Source organism: Desmodus rotundus, chromosome 3, assembly GCF_022682495.2.
Source record: "Desmodus rotundus isolate HL8 chromosome 3, HLdesRot8A.1, whole genome shotgun sequence".
Taxonomy (NCBI): Eukaryota; Metazoa; Chordata; class Mammalia; order Chiroptera; family Phyllostomidae; genus Desmodus; species Desmodus rotundus.
The window spans coordinates 83,535,595-83,550,805 of NC_071389.1; the positions used below are offsets into that span (position 1 = coordinate 83,535,595).

At 38.2% G+C, this 15,211-nt stretch overlaps 1 protein-coding gene and 1 pseudogene across 25 annotated transcripts in view; one reads left to right on the forward strand and one right to left on the reverse strand.

Annotated features, from left to right (window-relative positions):
- The window catches only part of FARS2 (phenylalanyl-tRNA synthetase 2, mitochondrial), a 537,315-nt gene that overhangs the window by 167,040 nt on the left and 355,064 nt on the right, over positions 1-15,211 (forward strand). For all 25 annotated transcript variants that reach the window (XM_053920339.2, XM_053920330.2, XM_053920340.2 and 22 more), the window contains one exon: positions 4,684-4,843. In XM_053920339.2, coding sequence (XP_053776314.1) covers positions 4,684-4,843 — 160 coding nt within the window. The remainder of the gene's footprint in view (positions 1-4,683; positions 4,844-15,211) is intronic.
- Positions 482-900, reverse strand: LOC112297516 (transmembrane protein 216 pseudogene; annotated as a pseudogene).

Sequence of the window (15,211 nt, forward strand, 5' to 3'; positions counted from 1 at the left end):
AGCTCAGTTTCTGAAGAATAAGTATAAGAGGCTTCTGTGTCACTTGGAGCACACCATCCTGAGGCTCTCCATGCTCAATGTGTGACAGGTGTGGCACAGTACATACAGGATACAGGTAGTGTGTCTCAGGTCCTGCCAGAAGCACAAGCAGCCTATCTGGTCCATACAAGATGCTCTGGCCATCATGATCAAAGAAGGGAACTTGAGATCAGCAGGGAATTGTTCTCAGAATGCCCAGGAGGGGGACAGCTGTGCCCCTCCCTATACTGGACTGTGGAAGATTCTCTTAGGCTGGTGGTCCTGTTTAGAAGATGATGCCCAGTGGTTATATGCTTGCTTTGTTGCCCAAGTGTCTGTGCTGAGGAAAAGCTGCAACTTTCCCCAGGACCACTTGAACCACCACTTCTCACTGGGGTGGCCAAAGTACCAGAAGTCTGTGTGGTCTTAGCCCCTTAGGGCTGCTGGCTGAAATTTTTATACTTCACATCGTAATGGAGAAAGCGGCCAGGGTGAGCACCTCAAGCAGCAGCTCTGAATCACAGAAGAGCAAGATGCTGTTCATGATGGCTTCCAGCTGGGACACATAGGTCTGCAGCAGCGTGTAATAGGAGGCCATCAGGGTAGATGGGAAGGTCAAAGCTACACTAACAGCAAGCGGCATATTTTGTTGGCAGAGGTTTCCCTTTGTATCAAAAAATAGTCCAGTCACTTACATTCCGAGGTAAAGGAGAAGCATCATCACAACGAATACTAGGTTGGCTGTTGGATATGGTAGCAGGAGACATTTATACAGAAATATGAAGAGTTCTAGCAGGAAATAGATAGCATAATAAATACCACCTGTTAAAAAACAGGATTTTCAAGGGGGGTGGAGGACAACCATTTACCTTACAGTGCCATCTTCCGTCTTACGTTTATTTTTAAGTTTGGTTAGAATGAATTTCTAGCACTTGCTTTTTCTCATCTGTGAACTACTTGTCCTGGATTCTGTAAGCAGTTGTAGTAGTGGTGGGATTTTTGTTTTGGGTCATTTGGGTTTGTGCAATGACACTTGAGAAAATGTCAGAGAAATAGAAGAAATGCTAGTGGAAAAACAAATGACACAGCCTACTGTATTCAATTAATGGATATCTAATTTAATTTCATCAACAGTGGATGTCTCTCAAAGATGAAGCGAAGTGAGAGGCAGCCACTTAAAGGTCCCTGGAATCAAAGATGGAATGTGCTTCAGTCCCAGCTTGGTGACTAAATGCTAAGTGATCTTAGCCTCTCTGGGTCTTTACCTCGCTGGAGTTCATTTCCTTATTTGGGGATGGCTTAGTCGATCTCTAAAGTCCCAGCTCTAATGTATATTTTCTCTAGACATAATAGTTTACTTGTTTTCCTGGTCTTATTTTTCTGTGTTGTACTGTGCAGATGACTTAATGAATTAGTGCTTTTCTTTAGTGTATGTTTCAGGTATTTTTTGGATATACAGATATGTTCTGTATATTATTAAATCTTAAGTTATTTTTTCATTTATTTTGTTTCTTCTTAAATTTTCTACTTTAGCATGTCTATTTATTTATTTATTTATTTATAATTCTTTTATTGTTCAATTATAGTTGTCCTCATTTTTCCTCATTGCCTTCCCTTGCCCTGCCCACACCCACTCTCCCATTCAGTACCTTACCCCCACACTCATTGTCCTTGTCCATGAGTCCTTTATACATGTTCCTTCACTTAACTCTTCCCCTTCTTTTTCCTCCCTGCTCCCCTCTAGTTACTGTCAGTTTGTTCTTTATTTCCATGTCTCTGGTTCTATTTTGGTTGCTTGTTTGTCTTGTTAATTAGGTTCCACTTATAGGTGAGATCATATGTTATTTTTCTTTTACTGTCTGGCTTATTTCACTTAGCATAATGCTCTCCAGTCCATCCATGCTGTTGCAAACGGTATAAGCTCCTTCTTTCTCTCTACTGCGTAGAATTCTGTTGTGTAAATGTACCATAGTTTTTTGATCCACTCATTTGCTGATGGGCACTTAGGTTCCTTCCAGTACTTGGCTATTGTAAATTCTACTGCTATGAACATTGGCATGCATAGGTTCTTTTCGATTAGTGTTTCAGGGCTCTTAGGGTATAATCCCAGCAGCGGAATTGCCAGGTCAAAAAGCAGTTCTATTTTTAGTTTTGTGAGGTAATTTCATACTGTTTTCCACAGTAGTTGCACCACAGTCAGCATTCCCACCAACAGTGCACTAGGGTTCCCATTTCTCCACAACCTCTCCAACACTTGTTTGTTGATTTATTAATGATAGCCATTCTGACTGGTGGAAATGGTATCTCATTGTGGTTTTAATTTGCAACTCTGTGATGGCTAGTGATGTTCAGCATTTTTTAATATGTCTCTGGGCCCTCTGTATGTCCTCCTTGGAGAAGTGTCTATTCAGGTCCTTTGCCCATTTTTTAATTGGATTGTTTGTCTTCCTGGTGTGGAGTCTTCTGAGTTCTTTATATATTTTGGAGGTCAAACCCTTGTCCAGTGTATCATTGGAAAATATGTTCTCTGATACAGTTGGTTCACTTTTCATTTTGATCTTTTCTTTAGCTGTGCAGAAGCTTTTTAATTTGATGTAGTCCCATTTGTTTATTCTTTCCTTTATATCCCTTGCTCTAGGAGACATATCGTTGAAAATATTGCTGTGTGGGATGTCTCAGATTTTCCTGCTTATGTTTTCCTCTAGGACTTTTATGGTGTTGTGACATATATTTAAATCTTTTATCCATCTTGATTTTATTTTTGTATGTGGTATAAGTTGGTGGTCTAAGATATTTATAGTTCTTTTTAAAGCAATCTTACAGTGACTGATTTCTTTTACTTAGCATTCTTTTAAGCTATACTATATGTTAATTATATATTTGATATGGGATACTTTTCTAGTACATAAATTAATACAGAATTGTTAATATAAAGTATTTACTCTATGCCTCCTTAAATCTTAATAGAATACATGCTGCTCCTTGGGAAACATTGGTGTGTTCTGAATTTGTTCTTTCAATCATCCTCATCCTGTCCTAATATTTCTGGTATGTTTTCTGTACTTACACAGACACACCAGTGCTTCTGATTGGTCTACTAAAACTACAGGGTTGGCACAAATAACACCCCTTTTTTATTATAAAATCATAAGCATGTAATTCTGTACCTTAATAATATCACACTCAAGCACACCATGTGACATTTCAGGTGAAATGTTCACATTAAAACTATAACTTATTACACCCATATTATTACTCTACCAACCCTCTGAAGCAGGCGTTACTTCTGCCAGACCCTGTATATTGGCCATAATAAGTAATTAAAGCCTGAAAGCAAAAGTGGACTCCCAGAAAATTGTATGTTTGATTTTTAGTTAGAGGAACTACTGGTCTGCAGTTGCCTTAGTTCATTTTCACAGCCTGAGATTCTGTCTGTGTGTCCAGGCAATGACACCTGACTACAAGAGTATACCAGAACTGGTTTATTTTTGTGTTCATCCTTATTATGAGCATAAGTCCTTTAGGGATGTTTACCTGACACCCAACTTGGTCAGACACTGCGGCCTTTTACTTCGGCCTCACTTGCTGTGGTAGGTTGTCACAACCAATGTTCAGTTTTTCAGTTGATACACTGGACAGGCACATATTCTCAGTATTTCTGCCTGGCTTTGTGTTGGGCTTTTTTCCCCCTCTCTATTGTGTTACTTCTTCAATGTTTTTAAGAATTTTTGTGTCTTTTAGTAGATTTATGAGGAGGAGATTTATTCTAATTAGCCAGCGTAATATTACTAGAAACAATAGCTAGTTTATTATTTTATTAAAAAGTGTTTTTTTAAAAAAATTTCATGATACATCAGATGGAAAGAATGGTAGATTCATTTGTTACGTTCTCCTTCTTGAGTCAGTCTCCTAGCAGGTAAAGACCCGCTTTGCTGTTAAAGATGGGGACACTTTATTTTAGCGTTAAAGCAGCTTGTGAATAATACCTGTGGTTAGCAATTATGATTGTGATGATAATGAGGAAAATTTATTTAGCCATTACAATGTGCCAGGTACTCTATGCTTTTCATGCATTATTTTATTTAATTATTATAATGTGTCTGAATTTAGTGTTATTATTCCTACTTTACAGAGCATTACCTGAGGCTTAGCTACCATATCACTTGCTGCAGTTTTCTTGGATAGAAAGTGGCCCTAGTCCTGGGCTTTTGAGATACAGGGTTAGCAAAGTCCAGCATACTTCCTGCCTTCGTGGACTTTACAGGATTTAATTCCTGGACTATATTTTCTACCTAGTTTCAGGACACACTCTGAGAGTACTGTGGGATGGTCAGGAATATACCGTTAGAGTCAGAAAGCCTGATTCACTGGTATTTGCACTGGCATTGAGGATAATGTCTCTTGTGAGGAAATGACTATAAATAACACGAAAGTAAACTGGAGAGACTTGCAAAGATCACAACAGTGTCTTTTAATTCCCTAAACACTATCCATTCCCTAAACACTATAGCATAGTGCTTTTGTTTGAAGTTGGTACTAAATGAATGTTAATTTAGTATGTTCATTGCCTATTAGACAATGGATTTTATTCCCACATTATGTCTTTTGATGTAGACTTCCAGGATTCTATTTTTATTTGTTTATATTATCCCTCTTGGTTTACAGTTATTTGCTGGTGTAAAGGATGGAGAAAGCCTGCAGCTCTTTGAGCAAAGTTCTCGTTCTGCCCATAAACAAGAAACACACACCATGGAGGCTGTGAAGCTGGTCGAGTTCGACCTTAAGCAAACACTTACCAGGCTTGTGATGCATCTGTTTGGAGATGGTAAGTTCTCAAATGCCTTCTTTGAGGGCTTAAATATTCATTAGTTACCATCTTTCAGAAATCACTGATGCTAGTTGTGTCTAGATTTTTTGGTCTAAGTTGTAGCTTAATGGTTCAGGTCCATAGTGATTTAGAACTTAATAGATTTCCTAGTTCATTCCGTGTGAGGAGCAGGAGGATATGAAAGTAGAATTAGCTAGGGAAAGAAAAATGATGATATCCTCTGATGAGAATGATAATGGATTAAGATCAGGTCATTCATCAGTGATGAGGAAGTGTACAGACTGATGAGTGTTTAGACTTGAGCAATGGGGCAAAACTCTTTCTTTTCTTTTCTCATTTTACTTATTTATTTAACTTAAAATTTTTTTCAATTACAGCTAACATTCATGTTATATTAGTTTCAGGTGCACAACATAGTGTTTAGACAGTTATATAACTTACAAAGTAATCACCTCAGTGAGTTCAGTACCCTTCTGACACCTTACAGAGTTATTACAGTATTACTGACTACGTTCCCTATGCTGTGCTTTACATCTGCATGACTATTTTGTGACTAGTAATGTGTACTTCTTAATTCCTTTACCTTTTTCACCCAGTCCCCCAATTCCCCTCCCTTCTGGCTACCATCAGTTTGTTCTCTGTATGTATGAATTTGTTTCCATTTTGTTTATTCTATTCTTTAGATTCCACATATAAGTGAAATGTTATAGTATTTGCCTGTCTCTCACTGACTTATTTCACTTAGCATAATACCCTCTAGGTCCATCCATGTGGGGCAAGATTCCTAACCATGTGAGTGGGCCCAGTGGAAAATTTTATATATTTATATATCGATTCCTACTGTCAATAGTAAAAATATTAACAATGAGTTCCCTGGAAGAACAATATTGTTAAGAGAGGGACTCTTACTTTAGTCTCTTGCCCTCGATTATTTCTCTAAGACAATTTTTCTTTGTATTGCACCCCCTTCCAATTATTTCTGACTTCTTTGAGATAATATTTTGTTTGTTTTTAGAAAGCTGTAAAGAGAAGGTTAGGAGATTTTTCTTAATTGTGACCTATGGTTTAAAAATGGTTAGAAGATAGAAGCTAAGTAAGGTCTTATCCTTATGAACTTTTTAAAAGAACAGCTTTACTGAGGGATATTGACAAAAAATAAACTATACATATTTAAAGTATACAATCTGCTAAATTGACATACAATAAACTGAACATATTTACACACTTTTATTAGTTTTGACCTAGGTATACACCTGTGAAACCACCAGTAGAATCAAGATAATAAACATGTTCATCACCCCCAAAAGTTTCCTCCTGTCCCTTGGTACTTTCTCCTTCTTGCCCTTCCCTACATCTCCTCCAGGCAACCAGTGAACTACTTTCTGTCACTATTGATTAGTTTTCACCTTTTGGATTTATGTAAGTGGAATTCTGTAATGTATACAATTTTTTTTGGCCTGGCTTATTTTACCTAGCATAATTATTTGGTGATCCATCCATGTTGTAGTGCATATCAATAATTTAATCCTTTTTATTGCTAAGCATACCATCCCATAGTTTGTTTATTCATCCACCCACTGATAGACATTTGGATTATTTCTAGTCTTCTGCTATCGCGAGTACAGTTTCTAGACACATTTTGCGTACAAGTTTTTGTATGGACTTATGCTTTCATTTCTCAGTGGAATTGCTAAATCATGTAGTGGATATATTTTAACTTTCTGAGAAGCTGCTTAACTGTTTTCTGAAGTGGTTTTGCAATTTTACATTCCTTCTAGTTGTGTATGAAGGTTCCAGTTGCTCTACGTCTCCCACAACACTTGATATATAGTCAATCATTTTAATTTTAGCCATTTATTTTTTTATTTTTCATTTTATTTTTGCTTAATCCCCTCACCTTTTTCACCTAGCCCATCTACCCCCTCTCCCCTGACAGCTATGTGTCTATTTCTATTTTGTTTGTTAGTTTATTTTGTCCATTAAGTTCCACGTATTTGTTCTGATTCACCTTTCCTGAAATTGCTACATTCTCCAAAGTCTCTTTTCTTACCTTTTCTTTTTTGGTTTTTATTTTTTTAGAGAGAGGGGAAAGGAGGGAGAAAAAAAGGGAGAGAGAAACATCCTCTCACGCGCCCCCAACTGGGTACCTGGCCTGCAACCCAGGCATGTTACCTGACTGGAATCAAATCAGGGACCTTTTGGTCTGGCCACTGAGCCACACCAGCCAGGGCTAATTTTATCCATTTTAATGGGAGTGTAGTGTTATGTCAAGTAAACATTCAGCATATATAAAGAACTCCAAATAAACAAGTGAAAATCGATCTAAGAGAAATGGGTGAACATGAATGTGACAAATGATGTAGTTAGAGGACTAACGGACATGTGAAAAGATGCTGGCCCTCATTAGTAATGGGGGGAAAGCACATGAAAATCACCATGTGCTATCCTTTGCCACTTTTCATATATAGAAATATTTTTAAAAATCTAATATTTGTAAGTATTGACAAAGATAGAGCAAAATAGATGGAGTACAAAGTCCTGGTCCTATGTAGGAGTCTCATCTCTCACCCTCAGCTGGAGTTCGAGTACTCACTTACTCTTCATTCATTTCTGTTTTTTCTTTTTTTTTTATTTCTTAATAATATATTTTATTGATTATGCTATTAGTTGTCCCATTTTCCCCCCTCTATTCCCCTCCACCCTGCACACCCCCTCCCATTCCCCCACCGACATTCCCCCCCTTTAGTTCATGTCCATGGGTCATACATATAAGTTATTTGGCTTCTACATTTCCTATACTATTCTTAACCTCCCCCTGTCTATTTTCTACCTACCATTTATGCTACTTATTCTCTGTACCTTTACCCCCTCCCTCCCCGTCCCACTCCCCTATTGATAACCCTCCATGTGATCTCCATTTCTGTGATTCTTTCCTGTTCTAGTTGTTTGCTTAGTTTGCTTTTGTTTTTGTTTTAGGTGTGGTTGTTAATAACTGTGAGTTTGCTGTCATTTTTACTGTTCATATTTTTTATCTTCTTTTTCTTAGATAAATCCCTTTAACATTTCATATAGTAAGGGCTTGGTGATATTGAACTCCTTGAACTTGACCTTATCTGGCAAGCACTTTATCTGCCCTTCCATTCTAAATGAAAGCTTTGCTGGATAGAACAATCTTGGATGTAGGTCGTTGCCTTTCATGACTTGGAATACTTCTTTCCTTCCCCCTTCTTGCCTGCAAAGTTTCTTTTAAGAAAGCAGCTGACAGTCCTATGGGAACTCCTTTGTAGGTAACTGTCCCCTTGTCTCTTGTGGCTTTTAAGATTCTCTCCTTATCTTTAATCTTGGCTAATGTAATTATGATGTGCCTTGGTGTGTTCCTCCTTGGGTCCAACTTCTTTGGTAGTCTCTGAGCTTCCTGGACTTCCTGGAAGTCTACTTCCTTTGCCAGATTGGGAAAGTTCTTCTTCATTATTTGTTCAAATAAGTTTTCAATTTTTTGTTCTTCCTCTTCTCCTTCTGGCACCCCTATAATTCGGATGTCGGAACGTTTCAAGATGTCCTGGAGGTTCCTAAGCCTCTTCTCATTTTTTTGAATTCTTGTTTCTTCATTCTTTTCTGGTTGAATGTTTCTTTCTTCCTTCTGGTCCACACCGTTGATTTGAGTCCTAGTTTCCTTCCCGTCACTGTTGGTTCCCTGTACATTTTCCTTCATTTCACTCAGCATAGCCTTCATTTTTTCATCTAATTTGCGACCAAATTCAACCAATTCTGTGAGCATCCTGATTACCAGTATTTTGAACTGTTCATCTGATAGGTTGGCTATCTCTTCATCCCTTAGTTGTATTTTTTCTGGAGCTTTGATCTGTTCTTTCATTTGGGCCATTTTTTTTGTCTCAGGGTGTCTGAGCCACGAAAGGTTAAGTGCCTAAGGCAGGTTCTGCTGAAAGGACCGATGCGCCAGACTGTCTCCGAACGTGCAGGTAAAAATGCTGGAAGAACTTGTCCCCATGTAAAAAGTCTACCCGCATCCACACAACTGCGGCTTCTCGGAAAAAAGCACGTTCTCGGTGGAAGGGATCACTGCTCTTTTCTTTCCAAGTTTTCCGCCTGCCGCATTCCTTCCATTTCTGTTTTTTCACACCTCCAGATTCCCCTGCTTACCTGGGACCTCAAATGTGTATTTAAAAGGAATCTTGTTATCATTTACTGAGTTTCTGATGCTCTGTTTTAGCAAGACTTGTTAGAATATCTAGACTTACATATTGTTAAATGTATAGTTTATATAATATTTAAGAAACCACCGAATAATCCTATATATTTTTTATACGTATATTTTTTAAAAGAGTATATCAGCTTCACTCTAGTTTCCTTTTCTAGGAGATGGAGAGTGGCATGAGGAAAGAGGTACAAACCAGACTTCAAGTGTGTCCATAGTATTTTATTAAAAAAGATAAGTTAAATATGAAAAAGTTATGATTTGATTAAAACTGAATAGTGGGTGCATGGATATTTGCTGTTTTTGTCTCTTGGTTTGACGTATTCCATACTAAAGTAGTATAATGTAATGGTGAAACAGGTTTCAGGCAGAGGTTATTGATGTAAACACTTCATTATACCCAGGTTTTCTTTACTTTCATGATATAAGAGAGGAATTATGATATTTTTAGAAGTAATATAATCTAGTTAACACTGGAATGCAGGGAGATGGATTGTTTTTTCAAGCCACTTTTGAAGCAGGTTTTGGTAGAAAGGATCTCTAGTATTTTAGGGAGGTAGTATTATGTCTCTAGTGGCTTTACAGAGATTCAGGCTTATGTGAATTTTTTCATTGTCGATCTGTGGAGAGACTTGTTAGAGCTCCCCTTATTTATGTCTTGCTATACAGATTTCTGTCATCAAATGATTTGCTGTGTTTGAGGTTTAGAAACTGCCTCATAGATAACTGAGTGGTCCTGAGTAGACAGGTAGCCTGCTTTCTCTAATGACTAGTAATTTTTTTTCCTATTTCTTTGTTATTTTTCATCAGCCCCACTGTTTCCCCCATTCCTGCCCACCCAACCTCTACCACACCTCCATTTAGTACTGCCAGTTCCTTCACTGGCTAATTCTAACTTGTCTTCTAGTGCCAGCTCAGATGTCCTTTTGCCAGGACCTGTTTCTGTAGCTCATGCTGTATCCTGGAGAACGTTCCTTTTTGTGGTCATCTGAGTTCTCTCTGGGGGTGGGCTTTTACTTTTCTGAGCAAGAAGCACTGCTGGATTTCCACCACATTGCAGGCATCACAGTATTCAGTAAACTAGACATAATCCCTATCTTCAAGGAGACATGAATCTTAAATGCTTTCACAGGGAAACAGTGTGTTATGGAAGCAGATAGGTGAGGTTCCTCCTCCAGTACCCAGCCTGTGCTCCAGGAAAGGTTCTGGGTTGGGGAACATCACAGCTGACCCGCCATTGATAGCAAGCAAAAGCCCTAGAGCTGGGGTGTCCAACCTTTGTGTGTCTCTGGGCCACACTGGAAAAAGAAAAGTTGTCTTGGGCCATACATTAAATACATTGTGACACATAATCACAAAAGAATCTCATAATTTTTTAAGTAAATTTACAATTTTGTGTTGGGTGGCATTCACAGCCATCCTGGGCTGCGTGCAGCTCTCAGGCCACAGGTTGGACGTCCCTGCTCTAAAGCCTTCAAGAATGAAGAAAGGAAGAGGAGAAAGGAAGAAAAATGGTTAACAGAGGAATCTCATGACCACTGAGGAACAGTAGTATGGAATCAGAAAAATTTAAATTCTCTTTCATCCATTTACTGTGAAATCTTAAACAGGTCATTTAGTGCTTTAGGCTTCAGTTTTCTAACTTTCTAAGATGCCTTGTAAAAAGAAAATATTGAATAAATGCATAAATATGGAAAAAAATGAAGGAATAAGGAAGGGAAGAAAAATTATGATAAAGCAATAAAAGCAGGGAACATATGAAGGAATAGTAGTACAACCAAGGAACAGTAGTTATGGCTGATTTGTCCTAATTTTGTATAACGAAATGAGATGTAGCTGTATATGGGACTGTGGCACAGCAGTCAAATTGGTATTGACGATAGCCTTAACATTCTCTCTGAGCCTCAGCAAATATTTTTTAAAAGTATACAATGTGCTATTCACAGTAGAGATTATAAAAACATTACCAGGGGCCTTGAGGATATATGTTTCTCTGACTATGGTCCTGGACTTTTCTTTGTGTTATTATTTTTAATATTTGTATTTGAATAGCTTTTAAAACTATGCATTGAGGTGAAAGTTTCCAGGTAGCAGTTTTCCTTATAAAAAACCTTTTCTACAGTATATGATTTTTCTGACTGTGATACCTATTATGCCCATGGCCAAGAATTAACAATCTTGGCTTGAAATGGCAATGAAGTTGTAGCTTCTTTGCTTTAGGCAAATGTTTGCTTTATTTTTAAAATACTACTGGCTTAGACTGTTGGCTTCAGATTTCATTACAGATCAGAGTTGCTATTTTATAAATCTTCAAATTTCCTATATTGTGGAATGGCATTAAAGTTAAAAACCTGCCTGCTTGGAGAATACTTATATTGCTCATATGGCACTAGTCTATCTGTGAACAAAGACTTTTATTTTTTCTTTCCAGTCATGAGATCATTTTTAACCCTTTTCGTACAGTAGCCAAACACCCTGAAAATCCTTGAAGACACATTAGCCACACATCTTTACCTGGCCCCCATGCCTCTTTGCCTGGCCCCCTGTGCGTTTTGTGTGTATTGCTGAGGAAGCACTTGTTGGAGGGGGTGTGTGAGCTTATTTATCGCAGGTGTGTCTGCATGTTTGTAACATCTGCTAAGATGCTTCTCAGGGAAGATACTAAGCAGGGTGGGAAGGTGACCCAAACCAAGGCCCATTCTATGAACTGTGTAAGGGTGAGGAATATGTATTACAGAAAACAGTTGCTGTTTGCTCTCATAGTTTTCACACTGATTGTTAACAACTCCCTCAAGACTCTTGGGTTGTGTCTTCTGTACTCTGAAGAAAAGTGCCTGGTACTTGCTTAATGCATTCCAGAGGGTCATTTCAATTTTGTTTTGTTTTTTTGTGGGGAGCATGCTAGTTTTTTAAACATGCCTTGGTAAACCTGTCTAGGTACAAATACTCTCCATGTACAATACTCTCTTAATAATAGCAATGATAATGATGGTGACAGTAACAGAGATAACAGTGAACAGTGCCAAACACTGCGCTAAACACTTACAAGAATTCTCTTTGCTTTGACCTTTATCTATGATGTAGGTATTTAAAAAGATTTTCTTTTATTGATTCTGGAGAAAGGGGAGGGAGGGAAAAAGAGGAGGAGAGAAATTCCAATGTGAGGGAGAAACATTGATGAGGTGCCTCTCACATGCACCCCGACTGGGAGTGGAACCCGCAGCTCAGGCACATGCCCCAACGGGGAAATGAACCGGTGATCTTTCAGTCTGTGAGACAGTGCCCAACCAACGGAGCTACACCAGCCAGGGCATGTGATGTAGGTATTATTATAATCCCCATTTTGTAGATGAGGGAACCTGGACGTAGAGAAACCAGGTAAAGATCACAGAGCTGGGAAGTGTTTGAGGCAGTTTCATCTCAGTCAGTCTGACTTCTGAACCCATGTTAGAGGTAAGCTCTTTTGATAAATCATGTTAATAATATTTCCAAGACTGTGAGGCCTACAAAAACCATAGCGTTAAAAAATTGGCCCTCTTCCTAGGTGTTGCCTTCTGACTCTCCCCTTACTCTGACTCTCTGTCACTATTTTGTGGTAAAGCCCTGTTTGCTTCATCATATTCAATTACGTTCTGGGTGCCAAAGATCATTTAAAAACTTCAAATTCAATATTTCTTTAATTAGTTAGTTAATGAGTAGGAACTGCTTCGGCAGGCCTCAGAGTTATTGAACAATTCTTTTGTTGGTTTTTATAAGGTTATGTAAGCTTTTCACTTTTAAAAATTATTAGTGTTGTATTATTTTATTCTTGAAAAGCAAAATTAAAAACTAGAACACGCTATTTCCTTGTGGCAGTTTGTTGTTATTACAGTTGTTTTAGTTTCAGGTGTTTTTTTCCCTCTCTCCAAAGCAGTTTATTTAATTTTCTGCTAACATATCAGTTGCACCAGTATCCTAAGGCTATTATGAGAAAGGTTATCAGTCTAGAATTAGAAAGAAATACAATAACCTTTAGACTATTTTTATGCTGGTAGAATCTGCTGTCATTTTTAACATTTCTAAATTGTTTCTTGGATATTTTGTACCATATTTGGCAGATCATTTTTATCAGAGCAACTAAGGTGGGGATTTAGTATTCCTAACATTTTAGTGTTGTTTTCTGTCATTCAGGTTTTACAGTTTTTTTTGTTGTTGTTTGTTTTTTTGCGGCACAGTCTCTACTAAACATTGGAATTTCCCTTTGTAAAGCATTTGCCTTATAGCATAGTTTAGATGAACTAGTTTGCCCAGGAAATGGATAGTGATCCTCTGCTGTTGACTAGATATGTTACCCTGAGCAAGTCGTGTCTCTTTCCATTTGTTTAAAAGCAAAAAAGGTTTGTGGTGGTCACTGAGATGCACCTCCCAGTGTCCCTTCCAAGGACCCTGCTCGTGGGAGTGCAGGTGGCCTCCCGCTGTCAGCCACTTGGAGGATTGCCTCCACTGTTTCCAGCCTTCTTGCTTAAGGATGTGCCCTTCCTAGGGTTGCCCACATCAAAGACTGGTTGTGGCAGGAACATTAAGGCCCAGCATTTTGGCCTAACACTGCATCACCTTATCCAGGGGCAATTCTGATGGGCTGTTTCAACTCCAGACTTCTGGCCCTCAAGGTTAAGGCTTTTTTGGGCCTGATTGCAGTTCGTTGTCTTCTCCCTCTGCCCCAACCTGCTGCAACCCTCTTGCTTCCAGAGATATGTATTCCCCCAAATTAACCTGTTTGTCAACCCAGCCTCCACAGGGACCATATGGTCCTATTCAACCAGAACATTTCTGGGCTCTGTACTGTGAATGTTTTTCTGGTCAGGAGTTTTTCCATATTGTTTCATATTTTTCTCTATCCTTGAATCCCTGTTAATGTAAATGAAGTGATCCTAAGTTATATACATTTCCAATGCCTATGTTGTACACCTGAAACTATTGTATGTCAACTATCATTGAAAAATAGAAAAATTACAAAAAACATAAATGAAGTGAAAGTGGTTGAGAATAATAATAAAGTTTATGGTTTTCAGTTCTACTTTGTTCCTAAAATTGACAAATTAAAAAAAATTTAGCATGTTGAATAATTTTTAAATCAGATCTTTTGAGCTCTCTGGTGTTACATGATTTGGAGAGGCTTGTCTTTCTCACAGTACCTAGGAAGTGAAGTAGCAAAGCAGTAGTTGTGTTCAGGCAATGTTGAGCTGCCTCTGCTCACTGTGTCTTGAATGTAGTTTAAGCAGGCTACACTGTCAGGCAAAAGCAGGCCGCCATGCTCAGTCTCTCTGAGCCTTGGGATCACTTGCTATGAAATGGAGATAGGAAGTGTCTTGCATTGTAGAGGTGCTCAGTGGAAATAGGACATCACCTTAGGAATTAGAAGAAGGGAGATGTAAGACCCACTTTTCTTTACTGTCTGGTGAATGAAGAAAGTAATGTGCTAGAGTTGATTTCTGTGGTCTAAGGTGTTGATACAAGGAAACCTCTTGGTAGAGAGCTTGAGGCAGCAATGTGTGAATTGAACTGGAATATATTTAAGAACCCTAACGTCCATGATTTTATAGCTGTTGGGAAAGGTATAGCAGATAGGTTTCCTGCTAAAGAAATAAGTTGAAATTGTTGGAGTTTTATGTTAAATAAAACAAAATTATTGGGCCTTCAGGTACAGACAGTGAAAAAAAGTATTTAAAATTTTAGGGGTACTGTATCAAGACGGTTAATGGGCCAGGAACTGCACCTATTGCATACTGATTCTACTTGTATTAGTCTTTCAGGTGTTTGGAGACAGGTAACCCAGAAAACATTAAGATTTATGGGAGAGGGAACTTTCCTTCTCTTCTTAGGTTTATTGAAAGCTCAATTTCTCTATACATTCCATCATTTCTCTTCTGGCCTCTTCTAGCCCTAGCCTTATAAAGGGCTAGATAGTGAGGCAAGGTTATCTAAATTCTGTTATCAATCAACTTTAAGTCCTTTGAACCCTTGACATGCCCAACTCAGCTATTAAACACCTAACCTTGAAAAACTCATTTGTTCAACACTTAACCTTGAAAAGCCCTAACCTTGACTTGATACCCAAATCTACTTTTTCTGCTTTTTCCTGTCTGCTCAGATTTTGTATTCAATAATCT